General features: G+C 41.5%; 1 protein-coding gene across 1 annotated transcript in view; it reads right to left on the reverse strand.

Annotated features, from left to right (window-relative positions):
* Window positions 1-17318, reverse strand: part of LOC126235098 (damage-control phosphatase ARMT1-like) — a 152660-nt gene that overhangs the window by 11580 nt on the left and 123762 nt on the right. Inside the window, exon 4 of the mRNA XM_049943832.1 lies at window positions 2692-2901. Coding sequence (XP_049799789.1) covers window positions 2692-2901 — 210 coding nt within the window. The remainder of the gene's footprint in view (window positions 1-2691; window positions 2902-17318) is intronic.

Genomic DNA, 17318 nt, shown 5'->3' on the forward strand with positions numbered 1-17318 from the left:
CGCAGCACAACCCATTCTGCGAAGTCCTTACAAGCTTTTCTTCTTGGTTAAAAGATACTTTAATTGCTCTGAGAAGTATAGACCTGTATGCCACTTCATGTCTGGGTGATATAAAGTTGCAGATATTTTTCCCATAATTATGAATATACATGAATTGTTGTGCCATGGGATGTTTAGGTCCAGGTAACTGATGTTTTTGGCTTGTTTATGTTCCCCTGTAAAGTTAATTTTCTGGTGAAGACTAGTCAATTAATTTAGTTGGTCCACTCTCTTCGGCAGTCTTTTTACTAGCAGTAATGTGTGTATCTCCTATAAAACACAATTTTCTTTAGACAGTTTTTGGCCGGCCGCGGTGGTCTCGCGGTTCTAGGCGCGCAGTCCGGAACCGTGCGACTGCTACGGTCGCAGGTTCGAATCCTGCCTCGGGCATGGATGTGTGTGATGTCCTTAGGTTAGTTAGGTTTAAGTAGTTCTAAGTTCTAGGGGACTGATGACCACAGCAGTTGAGTCCCATAGTGCTCAGAGCCATTTGAACCATTTTTTTAGACAGTTTTCTTGGTTGTTAAATAACTTTTATTCCAGGTAATGTATGTATGTGTCAGCTATGGTACTACATGTACATCATGTCATTGCTAGACTGCCTGGCTACTTATAAACTTTGTCATTAAATGTTCAATAGCTGTAAGTTAGGGTAAGGTGGAGGCATTCCATGACTTCAACAATCTCTGTGTATGCAGTTTTCTCATTTCTGATAACGTTTTTTCTTATTAGTGCTACAGCTTCTTGTACAGGCCATTTTTGAGTGACAAATGGCAATTTAGATTCATAAAACCGAGTAACTGTGGGCATTTCATGGCTCTTAGTTCCTCAGCTAGTACCAAGCTGTCTCTTTATGGAACATGTTATTCCGAATGCATGATTTTTAATCAGTATTTTACTCAGTTTCTGTGACAGTTTTTATGCTGGGCTATTTACAGAGCTGACTACCGCTATTATTGGATTTCCTTTTTTGTGCATTTTTGCTTATGTTGTTTCACCTACGTACATAAATACTCTGAAAGCCGCCATATGGTGTATGGCCAAGGGAGCATTGTACCGCTACTAATCATTTCCTGTCCTCTTTCACTCATAAATGGAGCCAGGGTGCAAAAGCGTGTGATAAGAATCATTTGTGGTGTAAATTCAAGAACATCATGTAGAAACCTGTTCAAGGAACTTTGTATTCTAACCACTGCTTCTCAATATATTTATTAGTTAATGAAATTTATTGCATCTCTATTTCCAACCAATAATTCAATACACAGTATCAATACTAGGAATATGAACAATCTACATAAAGACTGGAAATCACTTACCTTGGTCCAAAAAGCGGTCCAATATTCAGGAACACACATTTTCAATAAATTGCCAGCAACCGTTAAAAACTTGGTTTCGGATAGAACACAGTTTCAACAGACTTTTTTATAGGCAACTCCTTCTACTCTATAGATGAATACCTTAACAGAGACTGTTAAGCCAGCTTAAGTAAAAATGTCTGTTAGATTTCGGTTTTGACAGCACTTGGTCACAATAATCAAGATTGGGTATTTTGTGTATGATAAATTTATGAATAGTGAATAACAATGTTTCATTCTGAGAGCATGTTAATTCTGTAAATATTAGTTGTTTCAGTTTACCGCATTGTATTCACTTATTTCGACAATCTCCTGACGAATAATCGGGGTAGTAAGTATTATATTCAAATGTTTTATGTTTTTATGTTATGCTTTCTGACATGTTCTACACCCACGAGAATCATCTAACTTTTTGGGCCTGTGGAACGAAAACTGAATCTAATGTAATGTAATATAATCTAATCCAGGCAAAAATCTCTCTCAGTATGCCTCTGTAGAAAACTTCATTTCTCTTACTGTGTTTTTTTTTTTATCCTTACGCTAAATGTGCGTTGGTGACAATAGAATCGTTCAGCATTACTGGAAGCTCGGTTAAGATTACGAGTTGGGTGCAGAGCCATAGTTAGCTGGTACGTTGAGTGGTACTCTGTGGTGTTCAGTGAAGAATATCGCTTGTCTTGTCTTGTGCGAGACCATACCAATCCAAATTCTGGAATCATGGTATGAAGAGCTATAGGGTATGACAACGGGACTTACTGATAGTTTTTGCTCCCTATCATGTGCCAAGAACGGTAATTGCTGTTGTCTTACTTTTAAGACCAAGATACCCTTTAGTATATTTCATCAGGACAATGTAAAACCTACACCACAGTACACACTGCAAACATCTTGTGGAATGTACAGATCCTTGACAGGCATAACCAGTCCCCTGATTTGTCACCAGCTAAGTATGTCTCGGACGTGAAGGGAACATGTATATCTTCATGCCAGCCTCCAGGCAGAAAATTTCAGGAATTGACACGGCATGTGATTCAGACATGACGCAAAATTCCTAAAGAAGGCATTTGAAGGCTCTGTGCTTCCATGCCACAGTGAATACAATAGTATATACTGATGTTAATGATGAACCCGAATTCCCAGTGGAACGAAAATTTAATCGTTTAACACCAGTTATGTGAAGAAATTCTCCAGAAAGTTTGATATATATTGAAATTGTGCTTCATGGTCTAACACTTTGTATTTGTGCCAGTGTATTTATTTGACAACAGAACTAGGGACACTGTATGTGGAATCATACCTTGGGGTCCTCCTTGGGCATGCGGTCATAGGTGAGTGGCAGTGTCCAGAAGTATTCAGCAGAGGCAATCCAGGGCCCACCATCCTGCAAGCGGCCCTTCCAATCCACAGCCAGCAGGCGAGCAGCCTCTGGAGCATCCCCAGTTGTCAGCTGCTCCAGCAGGTATTGCAGGTCGTCCATCGTTGCGTCAGACACATAGTACGGATGGGCCTGCAATGTATCAGCAAAACTCAGTAATCTTCTGTCACTGACACAGAGAAGAAAGAAAAGTAGGATGAGGAATGTTAACTTCCTAACGATGACAGGTCATTGAAGAGGCGCTCAAACTCAAATTAGTGAAGGCTGTGGAAGGAATTTGGCCATGCGCTTAAAGAAACCTTCCCAACATTCGCCTTAAGCAAATTAAGGGCATCACGGAAAACGTAAATCTGGGTGAGCAGATGAGTATTCGGTTGACCATCTTCCCTAATAGGAGTCCAGTGTAATGCCACTTCAGTCAGTGACTCCAATTTCCACCGGTAACACAGGAAGTGTGGGAAGCTCAAATAAGTGGATCATACTGACTGCGTTGTGGTTTCATTAGAGGTTATTGATATGTTTGTATTTACCTGGGCTCCAGAGGGATTACAAATGCAGAGAACACAGGTGTTTACAGTCTCTTATGACCTTTTGATTGCGTGGAAGTAAACGTCGAAATTATCAATAGTGAATTACGTCTAAAACTGGCTTCTAGCTTATTAAGATGTACACTGTGTAACGGAACATATTAAAGGCTTTACTTTACCGAAGTATGCGATACCTTCCAAATTCAACCAGTTTAACGAGTATTTATGATCATAGAAAAGTTATTGTGTATGTTAACAATGATTGCATAACATGTATCCATAAACAGTCAACCCATTAAATTATACTGAATAACTGACCCACACAAAAGTTAATATCACTTGATCACTGATGCAACAAATGTCATCATGCTAAAACACTAAGTTCATCTTAAATAATTATTATGAAGTACGAAAAATAGTGGCCAACACGTATTTTGGATCTCCTTAAATAAAAATCACCCAGTGAAACCTATTTGTTCACTAGGACCGTTTTCACTCAGTATTCACGTAAACACTCCTATTTTAGACGAAAACCAATGTAATTCTTAATCATTCATGTTATTTACTTATTTATGCAAATTAGAGAAGTCAGTTATGCAAATTAGAGAAGTCAGTTCACAAACTTCTAAAAAACGGTATTTTTGTACCAAAGAATTATTCTGTCAAGTCAACAAATCTCTCTGTCATTTTAATAACATGTTAAGTTATGATAACAGACGTACATGTGACTTATAAACTATATCTCTTTTTAGTAATTCTTTGACTAGGTTATAAATACAAGAAGCAAGAAGGGTCAGGGGTGCAGTCGGAATGTCACTTTGGTAAAGTGTGTTTGTGTGTTATTGCTTGAGGTGGATAAACAATGCAAAGAACATGTAAAAGAAGTACTACTTTGTGCTGTGTCATTGTCTTTGGTGGTCAGTGGAATTAAGATGACCACCAGAGTAATAAATATTTGAAGTTTAAATATTTGTTGGTTTCGCTCATTATTTATCATCAAAAGCACATTAAAAACACGGGACCTCATCTTTTAAACCCTAGACAACCAGATTTAGAGCCAGCATCAGCATCGAGACACAGCAGCGATCCAGCAAGCAGCAGTGATTACCATAATGCATTTTAATGGCGCCACTCTAACATCAAGTGCTAACAAGCTCCATAAATCGGAGTGAAATAGTGCGAGTATAGCAATATCTACGACTAGGCGACCATTACAAAAGTGGGGGCTCAGCCGGGATCTATGTGCATCGATGATAATAGTGCAGCGATAAATTTCGTAGGTGATTAGCACCACAAAAAAATTTATTTGTCCAGTGTGGCAACAGTGAGTAAAAAAACGTGGGTATGTGCGACTACAAAAACGTGCGACTATGAAAAATTATCATCACACCACTCAGAAGATTAACATCTGGATTATGTCAATGGAATTCATAAAACCGAATAAAAGTGAAGAAATCCAACAAGGAACACCGACCACGACATCATGGCATAGCTATAGAAAAAAAAGCAAGGTATTTTGTTGTTGTTGTCATTTTAAAAAATTAATAGTTAACATGTCTGTACCTGGGGGTGATGGGATCGTAGGAAATGTAAAAATTGAACCAGGGGATGGTGAACAATTAAACTTAACAGCGTGGCTAACAGGGTTTGCAACTCAAATAAGCTCGCAACTTAAACAATCGAGTGAACAATTAAGTTTGAAACTTAAAGAAAACACAGATAGACTAGATAAGTTAAGTTTGAATTTTGATCTATTAAGTACTCATCTCAATGAGAAGTGTGAGGAAATTAAAACTATCCTCAGTAAGGACACTAGAGAACAGTTGATACACTTCGGAAAGAATTTCAAGTTAAAGTTGAAAGTTTAAATGAAAACATACAAGCTAACACAGACAGCATTGCTGTCATCAACAACAGAGTAGATACTGAAGTAGAAAGATTAGATCAGAGAATAGACAAAACATCAGAAAACCTTAAACAAGAATACAACCTGTATACCACTAATGTAGATATAAAAGTAGAAAATATACACACTAAACATACACAGTTGGAAGACACATTGATGTCAAAACAAATACTTTACAATCAAAATACAATGTATGGGCACATCCAAGTGAAATGCTTTCCTGGTGAAAACCTGCACCCTATTGACTTTATTCACCAATGTAAGGATATGTTTGTAGTAGGAATGTCAGATAACATAAAAATTAAGTTAGTAAAAAGGTTTCTAGAAGGGGAAGCCCTATCCTGGGCAAACGAGAATAATGATTCTTGGAATACTTTTGAAGAGTTTGAAGCTAAATTTATTTGTAAATTTTGGTCACAATCCATACAAGCCAGATTAAAGTCAGAATTCCTAATTGGACCAGTGTATAGAGGGAAAGTAGGGGAAATGCAAAAATTTTGCAGAGATCAATTGAAAAACCTTGCTCATTTGAATAACTCTTTTGATATTATGACACAAATTGATGTTTTAAAAAGAAGGTTACCAGAGAGACTGCAGTGGGAATTAGTCCATGGACCAAACAATTCAATGGAAGAGTTCCTGAAATTTGTAGATAGATTAGATAGGGCCTTGGAAAGAGAAAATAACCAAAGTTTCGGTTCTGTAAATAACCAGTATGGGGGGTGGAACAGGAGTGTAAATAGAGATTATTATGGGAAGAGAGACTTTGAAAATTCTGGAAATAATGCTCCAAACAGGGGAGATAGGAGATATGAAAATGATTTCAGAAACAATACACAGGAGGGAGGATGGAGGAGAGAATAGAAATAGGTATTGGGGAAGAGAAAAAGATAGAAGGGGTTTGTTGAAACTAGTGAACAAAACGACAACTACAAACAGACAGACCGAGGGAACTAGCCGGGAAATGGTGGACAGCCCCACTAGATGTCCATAGTTTTGGGGCTAGACAATATTAAAACAGGACAACACATAACCGAAACTGGAAAAGGAGAGGATACAATGTAAAGAGAAAGTACCATGAAAATACTGATGTTGTTAGAATGAATAAATTAGAATTTAATAAAAGGTTGTGGGATACTATGAGTAAAAGTGATACAGTTAATAAAAACAGCGTTCAAGCACAGGTAGTTAGTGAAAGTGCAGAAGTTGGAGGTATTGCAGAGTTCCATAGTTGGGCTGAAAAAGATACTAGTGTTAATAACAAGTCAGACACACCACAAATAGAATTTATTTTGGGGGGTTTATTTGATAAGAAGGGGGAGGATGAAGTGTTTAATGGAGCCAGAGACTCAATTGCTGAGATTCAGATACATAGGAGGGGAAACTGAAGATGGGGTTGTTGTGGAGGAGGAGGAAGAAGTAATAGAGGGACATTTAAATAATGATCCTAAGTCAAGTGATGTTATTGATGAGAGTGTGGAGGAAGGAATAAAAGTATTTGTAGAATTGAAAAGTGATGATGAGGTAAAGGTAAGTGATGTGACAAATATGGGTAGTAATGGGGTTAATTTAAGTGAAATGCAGGCTAGGGAATGTGTATCTGATGACAAGCTATTGCCTATTGGGAACTATGAAACACTAATCTATGAGAATGGTAATAATAATAATAATAATAATAATAATAATAGAGAAAATATAAAGGGATGGAATGTAAACGTGTGTTTTCAAGAAAAAGGGGAAAAGTTTTTAGAAGTTTTGTGAAACAACTATGGAAACTGTATAAACAAAGATGCCTTTTGGAAAGAATTAGCAAAGGTGAGTGCAACCTTGTATCCTATATGGTGAATAAGAATCCGTAGTGGACTTCATAAAAAATGGGGTGAAAACAGTAGTTTGTTAAGTGGCATCACAGTATGAAGAGGAACGGATGAAAACAAAGGTTTATATTTAAATGTCAATGCTTTGCAAACAGAGAGGGATATGTCTAAGTGTAGGAAAGAGACATTAGACTTAGGAACTAAAGAAATTGAAAATGATCTATTGTTTGAAAATACTGAAATAGACAAAGATGTTGAGCTAGGTTGTCCATATGTTAAAGTAAACATTGACAAGTGGGAAGGAAGAGTGTTAGTAGACACAGGAAGTCCTGTTTCTGCCATCACTTCTAGACTTAGAGATAAGCTCAGAAATTCTCAACATTTTCCTGAGATGCCAGTTGTTGGATTAAAAGTGAAAGGAAAAGCTACACAGTTCAAACCAGGGGACCTTGTACTCATCAAGACACAAGAGAAATAAAAATTATTGTCAACTGAACTTACGAAGTTTCTTGATATTTACATTGGTCCATTTGAAATAAAAGAAAGCCCACATCCTAATGAATATAGACTTATCTTTCCCAGATCAAGAAGGTTATTTGGATTAAGAAACATCACTGAATTGAAACCATATAAACATGATTAAGCACATTTCCCTTTTTGAATACAGTTACTTACCCATTTTCCGTAAAAGTATTTTACCAGTAAAGATTTTTACTGGGTGTGTCAAATAGCAACTACCACTCATCCTACAGTCCCTGGAAAAGTTCCAGATCTCTGAGAGAATGTTTTTATAATTTTATTGTCACTATAGAATATTAAATTTTGAGACATCTTCTTTACTTGCAATGGGCAAGTTTAACCATGCCCCCAAAGAGGTCACAAACATTTATTACTTTCTTTTTGTATTGTTGAATATGGGACATACTTGCACCAAATATAAAAGACAATGTAAAAATTGTTGTGCAAGACCCATCATTTTGTTACTATTCTTTTCATAGGCATACGATTTGTGTACAATTTTCTACAGCTAATCAGATGTTCACCATGTTTGATGTTTGTGTTATGTTTTGACCAATTTAAGTGTGCAATTTTATCATGTCCATACTTATAAATATGCTCTTTGTTTTCATTTCCATTATGTGGCTCAAAAAAGAGCAGACAGTTGCAATATTTTCTTATGGACATATGACCAGTCCATCTATGTAATATATTTATGTTCCTTGTATTATCTTGCTTATTCTATGACTCAATGAGAGCTGACTTTAAAATAATTTACATATAATTTTTTATATATCTTAACATTGCATGTGATATATTTGTGTCTGTTTTTGATCATTTTACATGTGGCTCACTGGGAGCAAAGATTACACAATTTTTTTACTTTCACATATTACTAAATATTTTTATTATGCTGTCATACTGAGATTCATAACACAAAGTACAATTGAAACAATACAACTAAAATATTTGCAGGAAGAAGTCATTATGAAATGGTGTAACGGTCATTGTATACATGCACATTATGCTTAGTAAAACAAAAACTTTAGTAAAGTAGAACGTTTACAAATTTTATCCGTTTGACACATTTGTCCTAGTCAGCTAATATCACTAACATTCTGTAAATAATATCACCCGAGGGGGGTATTGTAATGGAACATATTAAAGGCTTTCTTTACCGAAGTATGCGATACCCTCCAAATTCAACCAGTTCAGCGAGTATTTATAATTGTAGAAAAGTTATTGTGTATGTTAACAATGATTGCATAACATGTATCCATAAACAGTCAACCCATTAAATTATACTGAATAACTGACCCACACAAAAGTTAATATCACTTGATCACTGATGCAGCAATTGTCATCATGCTAAAACACTAAGTTCATCTTAAATAATTATTATGAAGTACAAAAAATAGTGGCCAACTCACGTATTTTGGATCTCCTTAAATAAAAATCACCCAGTGAAACCTATTTGTTCACTAGGACCGTTTTCACTCAGTATTCACGTAAACACTCCTATTTTAGACGAAAACCAATGTAATTTTTAATAATTCATGCTATTTACTTATTTATGCAAATTAGAGAAGTCAATTGACAAACTTCCAAAAACGGCCTTTTTGTACCAAATAATTATTCTGTCAAGTCAACAAATCTGTATGTCATTTTAATAACATGTTAAATTATGTCACTCGATGTAAATTAATAACTTTTCTGCACAAATTATGATAACAGATGTACATGTGACTTATAAACTATATCTCTTTTTAGTAGTTCTTTGACAAGGTTATAAATACAAGCAGCAAGAAGGGTCGGGGGTGCAGTCGGAATGTCCATTTGGTAAAGTGTGTTTGTGTGTTATTGCTTGAGGTGGATAAACAACGCAAAGAACATGTAAAAGAAGTACTATTTTGTGTTGTATCATTGTCTTTGGTGGTCAGTGGAATTAAAATGGCCACCAGAGTAATAAATATTTGAAGTTTAAATATTTGTTGATTTTGCTCGTTATTTATCATCAAAAGCACATTAAAACACGGGACTTCATCTTTTAAACCCTAGACAACCAGATTTAGAGCCAGCATCAGCATCGAGACACAGCAGCGATCCAGCAAGCAGCAAAGCAGCAGCGATTACCACAATGCATTTTAATGGTGCCAACCTAACATCAAGTGCTAACAAGCTACGTAAATCGGAGTGAAATAGTGCAAGTATAGCAATATCTACGACTAGGCGACCATTACAACCGATAAGCCAAAACATTATGTTCACTTGGCGCTGCGAAACTGAACATTGACTCGTAGCGTTGTGGGCACTTAGTGGCAAGGAAAGTAAATACATGGAGCAGAGACGAAGGGGAATCACACTAGCAACGATGCGAGTCGGACACCCACCAACATAGACGACTTTCACAAAGGGTGTATGGGTTTAGTGTGTTAGGATTGCTGGATCCAAGGATGTACACTATACCACATGGAATAAGCATGATTTTATTGGTACAAAGCACACATATACAGATATAAACTTTCTTGATTCTAGGTACACTTGTTTATTGTTTCGCACGTGATCACTGACTGCTCAAAAAGAGCTTACCAAATAAAGATGTTACACGCAACTTGGTCGATAGTCGCCAGATTATCCCCCCACCCCCCTACCATAGAGTGTGGAGCACAAACACTAATATGAGGGCATACATGTAAAGGAAGCACCCAGGGGGGGAGGGAGAGGGTGTTTAAACAGAAACAATACATTACATTACATTAGTAAATGAAGTCTTCGTGCCAGCGAGGGGGTGGATGGTCCTGCCTGACCAGGCGAATCCTTGTACAGCAGTGGAGGGATCTGGGAAGGGGACAGTGGGTTGTGAGGAGATAGGGTAAAGAACCTGAAGGTCTGTTGTGATACGAAAGACTCTTACCGTTGGTGGGTCAGTACCAACAGGCAAGGGGACAGACTGCAGAAGATGAATGTGGGTCTAGTTGTCATTGGGGAACTGGCTCGTTCGTAGAATACACCCACATTATCCAGATGCATAGCAGAAACACTTCAGAACTGCAAATGAAATCAGTGTTGACATTAACTACCGTTTCCATATAGGGGTTGACAGAATCTCCACCCCCACTGCTGTATCACTCACGTCTGTAGTAAGCAAGATGGGAGCATCAGCAATGGGATAAGCGAGCATAACGGCCATCTGTAAGGCTGACTTGAGGTTACCAAATGTGTGTCGCATATCTGGAGTCCATGTGACTGCTCAAAACCCTGAAGTGTTTTTTCCTGTGAGAGCATCCGTCAGTGGGGCTTCTACACTCCTGGAAATTGAAATAAGAACACCGTGAATTCATTGTCCCAGGAAGGGGAAACTTTATTGACACATTCCTGGTGTCAGATACATCACATGATCACACTGACAGAACCACAGGCACATAGACACAGGCAACAGAGCATGCACAATGTCGGCACTAGTACAGTGTATATCCACCTTTCGCAGCAATGCAGGCTGCTATTCTCCCATGGAGACGATCGTAGAGATGCTGGATGTAGTCCTGTGGAATGGCTTGACATGCCATTTCCACCTGGCGCCTCAGTTGGACCAGCGTTCGTGCTGGACGTGCAGACCGCGTGAGACGACGCTTCATCCAGTCCCAAACATGCTCAATGGGGGACAGATCTGGAGATCTTGCTGGCCAGGGTAGTTGACTTACACCTTCTAGAGCACGTTGGGTGGCACGGGATACATGCGGACGTGCATTGTCCTGTTGGAACAGCAAGTTCCCTTGCCGGTCTAGGAATGGTAGAACGATGGGTTCGATGACGGTTTGGATGTACCGTGCACTATTCAGTGCCCCTCGACAATCACCAGTGGTGTACGGCCAGTGTAGGAGATCGCTCCCCACACCATTATGCCGGGTGTTGGCCCTGTGTGCCTCGGTCGTATGCAGTCCTGATTGTGGCGCTCACCAGCACAGCGCCAAACACGCATACGACCATCATTGGCACCAAGGCAGAAGCGACTCTCATCGCTGAAGACGACACGTCTCCATTCGTCCCTCCATTCACGCCTGTCGCGACACCACTGGAGGCGGGCTGCACGATGTTGGGGCGTGAGCGGAAGACGGCCTAACGGTGTGCGGGACGGTAGCCCAGCTTCATGGAGACGGTTGCGAATGGTCCTCGCCGATACCCCAGGAGCAACAGTGTCCCTAATTTGCTGGGAAGTGGCGGTGCGGTCCCCTACGGCACTGCGTAGGATCCTACGGTCTTGGCGTGCATCCGTGCGTCGCTGCGGCCGGTCCCAGGTCGATGGGCACGTGCGCCTTCCGCCGACCACTGGCGACAACATCGATGTACTGTGGAGACCTCACGCCCCACGTGTTGAGCAATTCGGTGGTACGTCCACCCGGCCTCCCGCATGCCCACTATACGCCCTCGCTCAAAGTCCGTCAGCTGCACATACGGTTCACGTCCACGCTGTCGCGGCATGCTACCAGTGTTAAAGACTGCGATGGAGCTCCATATGCCATGGCAAACTGGCTGACACTGACGGCGGCGGTGCACATATGCTGCGCAGCTAGCGCCATTCGACGGCCAACACCGTGGTTCCTGGTGTGTCCGCTGTGCCGTGCATGTGATCATTGCTTGTACAGCCCTCTCGCAGTGTCCGGAGCAAGTATGGTGGGTCTGACACACCGGTGTCAATGTGTTCTTTTTTCCATTTCCAGGAGTGTATGTTGGCAGTGTGGGGAATGTGTTTGCGGTAGCAGTTTACCGTTCCAAGGAAGCGACGGAGGCCCTGAAAGTCTTTGGTCAAAGGCACTGTACTAATGGCCTCGACCCTTTCGGGTAGGGGGCGGATGCTGTCAGCAGAAATCATGTGGTCCAGAAAAGCGACACTAGTGCAGCTTTGTGACTTAGCATTGTTCACTGCGACACCATTTGCTTCTAATAGTTATAACACTGTATTTAAGCATTGTTCATGATCCTCAAGTGAGGATGAAAAAATTAACCAGTCATCCAGGTATGCATATGCAAAGTCCAGTTTTCCAACCAATGAGTCAACGAACCATTGCCACATCTCACAGCATTTTTAAGGACAAACAACATAAACAGATACTCGAACAATCCAAATGGGGTGATGATGTTAGTTTTTGCAACATCCTCCAGTGCCACTGGCAGTTGGTGGTATACCTTGTGACAGTCTATTACACTGAAAATTTGTGCCCCATGCAGTTGGGAAGGAAAATCTTGAATATTTGGGATTGGATAATTATCTCAAAATTGTTCTGGTGTTATGTGCCCGGTAGTCACTGCAGAGGTGGAAGGTGTCATCTTTCTTAGGCACCAAATAAACGGATGATGACCAACTACTAGAAGAAGGGCGAAAAGTCTTACTGTCTAAAAGTTCCTGAATAATAGTTTTGGTGTGTTTAAGTTTTTCAGGGTTTAAACGCCTAGCCTTTGTGAATACCAGTGGACCTTCCATGGTATTGATCCTATGAACAGTATTGTTGTTTATTGCAAACACTGACAGGGATGATGGACCTGCACCTGATGCGGAATGACTACCTTAATGCATACACTTGTGTGTCCCAGGCCAGCGGATCAGCAGCAGTGGCGACGATTCACTGGTAGTTCTTGTCGTGGAGCTCGGTCGGATACTTGGTACTGTCACGGGCACAACTTCTGTTTGGCAATAGAAAAGTCACACAGCATCGGCGGTGGGTGTGAGGAGGTGATGCGGGGGATGGGGGTGTGGCCTTGTGTGACAGCTGGGTGACCTGCTTACGAGCGTCCATGAGCTTGCACGGCGGCATTGCATAAGCAGAGGACTATGTTGCAGCCCCAAAGTTTGTTGTGTGATTTAAGAGAGAGCACTGCAACAGCGGCTTCAGTTGGCTCGCACAATAGAGTGGCACTCTTGCATGTGAGAGAAGAAATACTGGAAATGGTGGTACGGTCTACTGAGTTAAAGATTGGTATACCTATTTGTAGGTTAGTGAAAGGGCGTGGGCTAAGAGATAATCTACCCTGAGCACTGGTTCATCCACATCGGCGATAACGAAAGTCCACTGTAAGGGAGTGTTAATGTCCTGCAGTTTAAGGTTTATATTAGTAATTCCATGAGACTGGATCTAGGAATTATTGGCAGCTCAAAGCAGGGGGCAAGGCTGACGCTCGAATTTAATACCTGCGGACAAAGGTATCACACTAACCTTGGCCCCCATGTCGACTAGAAATGAAAGACAAGACCCACATCTTTCACGTACAAGTGTCCTGGCATGTGAGGTGAAGAAGTATTAAGGGACAGGCGTCTGTATGATGCTACACGGCCCATAGCACCTGAATTGGGTGGCGCTATTAGTTTGGAAACGCACATGGAGAATGACATTTCGTAGCTGCATCACCAAAGCGGGAATGGAAATAACACCAAGCAGAACAGTGCGTAACATCATCTGTCGAGTTGGCTGAGGCTGAAGAGGCAGTGGAGGGAGTCGTGTTTGCAGATTCCTTCGATGGCGGCAGTGCAGTAGTGCTGGTAGGAGAGGAGTTATGGCAGCGGCTGGTAGATGGCGTTGGCTCTGTGCACATGCGTGGAGCGAGTTGTGAGCACTCTGTACCGCACAATAGAACTGCTGCGCAGGTGTGCCAACCCCTGAGGCCTGAGGACCCTCCAGGGGGGGGGGGGTGGCGTGGGGGTGGCAGAATGTTGTAAACCTGGTCTGTGATCTTCAGTTTAGCGTCCAGTGGGGCCGAAGTTACAAGGAGCAGGTGAATTAGAATTTCTGAAGGAAGTTTGAGCAACCAGATGGTCCAAAGTGTAGCTTCCTGCAGATGATGTGTGTCAATCAAGATGATGCCAGACCTGCGATGGGGATTGGAACACAACTACTTGTGACTGATGAGGCGGATAACATCCTCTGTAGACATGGATAGGCACTTGAGGATGGTGCATTGGGCAAACACATATTTGTCGATAGTGGGAGGCGAAGCCACAATATCACAGATCAGGTCCAGTTGATCATGGAGGTGACATAGTAAGCAAAGGAACTTTGAGTTGTCATCAGTGACACCGTTTAGCTGCAGGACATGGTCAACTGAGGCAAACCATGGGTGGTCCCTGCATAGGGGCGGTAGCTTAGGCCAACAGATGGGGGGAGTCTTGGCATAACTGTTTGTCAGAAACTGTCACTCGCTGTCCATAGCTCTGCAGCATAACTGGCTCGGGTGCGGTAGTGGAGTACCAGTTCCCAAAAGTGTCAGTGGCTTGCGGCACGGTAGACACAGTTGACTCGACCGTGGTCGAGAAATCAACGAGTCAGGCAGTCGATGGAGTAACACCAACAGGCATAGAATGGACCGGCGCCGCGGAGTCAACCGTAGTCGACCGATGTGCGGAGAATGATAGAGTACAGTTTCCAGGCCCCTCCCCTACAGGTGCATTAAAATTGTTAAAATCACCTAACATTTGTGGAACACACGAGGCAGGAACAGCGTGTGCTGTCAGAAACACTCGTAAAGTGGATGCTAATAGTGTTGGTGGGGAGGGGGAGCGGTAGGGGGGCTGGTGCAAAACCCATAGTTATGGGATAAACATGAAATTTCCTGTCACGAACGTCTGACTTGATGTGTACCACCACTGACTCTGGTGGAACGTTCACACTGGCACTTGGGAAACTTGTAAGCATAGTCACTGGGGTTTGAGCACATTGTGTCTGCCATTGTTGAGCACTCGGAACATGTGGAAAGTTCACATTCGACTTAAAACGTTCGCATGCGAAGTTTTGTTCAAGAATAACGTTATGTTGGTATAGAACCCTGTCACACAACTGCTGATTCATGTACGATAACGAAAAGTTTTTGTTCATACCTGATGCTGGCACACATGGCTGTGGGAATGTAGGAGCACTTTCCTGTTGCGTACAGCTAGCTGGTTTGTTCAGAAACTGTGTCGAAACATTGTGAACATAAGGTGGATAATTGGAAAATAGAGCCGAAGTCTCCATTGGAAAACCTAGTTGGCACATGTGCTTGGTGTAGCAAGTGGCAAGCGATCCATTGTGTACTGCTCGACGGTACGAAAGTTCACTGTAGCACTCACAAATAAATTTGGGGTCACCAGTATGGGTTTAGTGTAGTAGGATTGCTGGATCCAAGGTTGTACACTTTACCACAGGTGGAAATGGAAATGAAGTCCCATTCTTCTTTACAGAGCATAGGGGAACGATGCGGGAGACCTGCACCGCCTTACTAGGCAAGGTCCTAATGGAGGTAATAAGCATGATTTTATGGGTATGAAGCACACATATACAGATATACACCTTCTTGATTCTCGGCACACGTGTTTATGTTTCGCGCGCGACCACAGACTGCTCACAGAGAGCTTGCCAAACAAAGACATTACACGCGACTTGGTCGAGAGTCGCTACAGGTGCATTTTCATGGCCTGGCGCCTGGGAGTAAGAATCTCGGGAACAGCGAATCTAGTCGGCTGTTCACTTGCTACTGTTACGACCATATATCGAAAATTCTTGAAGGACGATGAAACTAAGGTATATAAAAAATGAGGTAGGCTATTCCAACCCCTGGAGAACAGAAAATTCCCAAACATCCCACATCACGCAGACGACAGTGGTGGCTGTGCATTCACCGGAACATGAAAGTAGCTGTGTGCAGCCAAGGAAAATAACTAATTTCGGGTCAATGTAACTGGTAAAACGTATTAAAATTGTTTGTAAGACGACAAACGTTTACCATAGTTTCGCCAATGATGACCACTTACAACGTGAACCAATACTTTGACGCAAAAGTGCAAAGAATTTCGCGTGACCTAAAAATGCTTACATCTTACAAAGTGATGGCATAGTACAATGGCTAGGGTATATTTCTGACATGCTGAAGATTCTGGGTACTAATTACCTCATACTCTTTGACATTTTTATTTTTAAATATTTATCGAAATAACTTTGAACGTTATTTTTATTCAGTTAATTAGTTTAAATGTAATTTTGTTATATTTCTGATCCTTTGATGCTTCATTTTAAGAATCATGATAACTTTTACATTCGCTCTAACTTTTCTTTCTATCATTCTTATTTAGAATTTTTATACATGTGATTTTAATTATGGTTCCAGAATGAGATTTTCACTCTGCAGCGGATTGTGCGCTGATATGAAACTTCCCGGCAGATTAAAACTGCGTGCCGCACCGAGACTCGAACTCAGGACCTTTGCCTTTCGTGGGCAAATGCTCTACCAACTGAGCTACCCAAGCACGACTCACGCCCCCGTCCTCACAGCTTTACTTCTGCCAGTACCTCGTCTCCTACCTTCTAAACTTAACAGAAGCTCTCCTGCGAGCCTTGCAGAACTAGCACGGGGTAGCTCAGTTGGTGGGCCGGCACAGTAGCTCAGCGTGTTCGGTCAGAGGGTTAGCTGCCCTCTGTAATAAAAAAACTGAGTGACTGGATCGATAATGAACTCCAACGGCCGTCAGGGGACGTCCGACACGAACAATTACAACGAACTATAACGATCAAAATGAGATTAAAAAAAAAAAGGTTGGTAGAGCACTTGCCCGTGAAAGGCAAAGGTCCCGAGTCCGAGTCTCGGTCCGGCACACAGTTTTAAACGGCCAGGAAGTTTCAATTTAATTATGGTTGTTTAAAAAAGGGTTCAAACGGCTCTGAGCACTATGGGACTTTACGAGGTGTGGCTAGAAAAAAACTGGACTAGTACTGGTGAAACAATAAAACGAATGCAATAAGGCTGAAAGTCGCGTGGCGTGTCACGTGACTCTCGCTCCGC

This window comes from Schistocerca nitens, chromosome 2 (genome assembly GCF_023898315.1).
Source record: "Schistocerca nitens isolate TAMUIC-IGC-003100 chromosome 2, iqSchNite1.1, whole genome shotgun sequence".
Lineage (NCBI taxonomy): Eukaryota > Metazoa > Arthropoda > Insecta > Orthoptera > Acrididae > Schistocerca > Schistocerca nitens.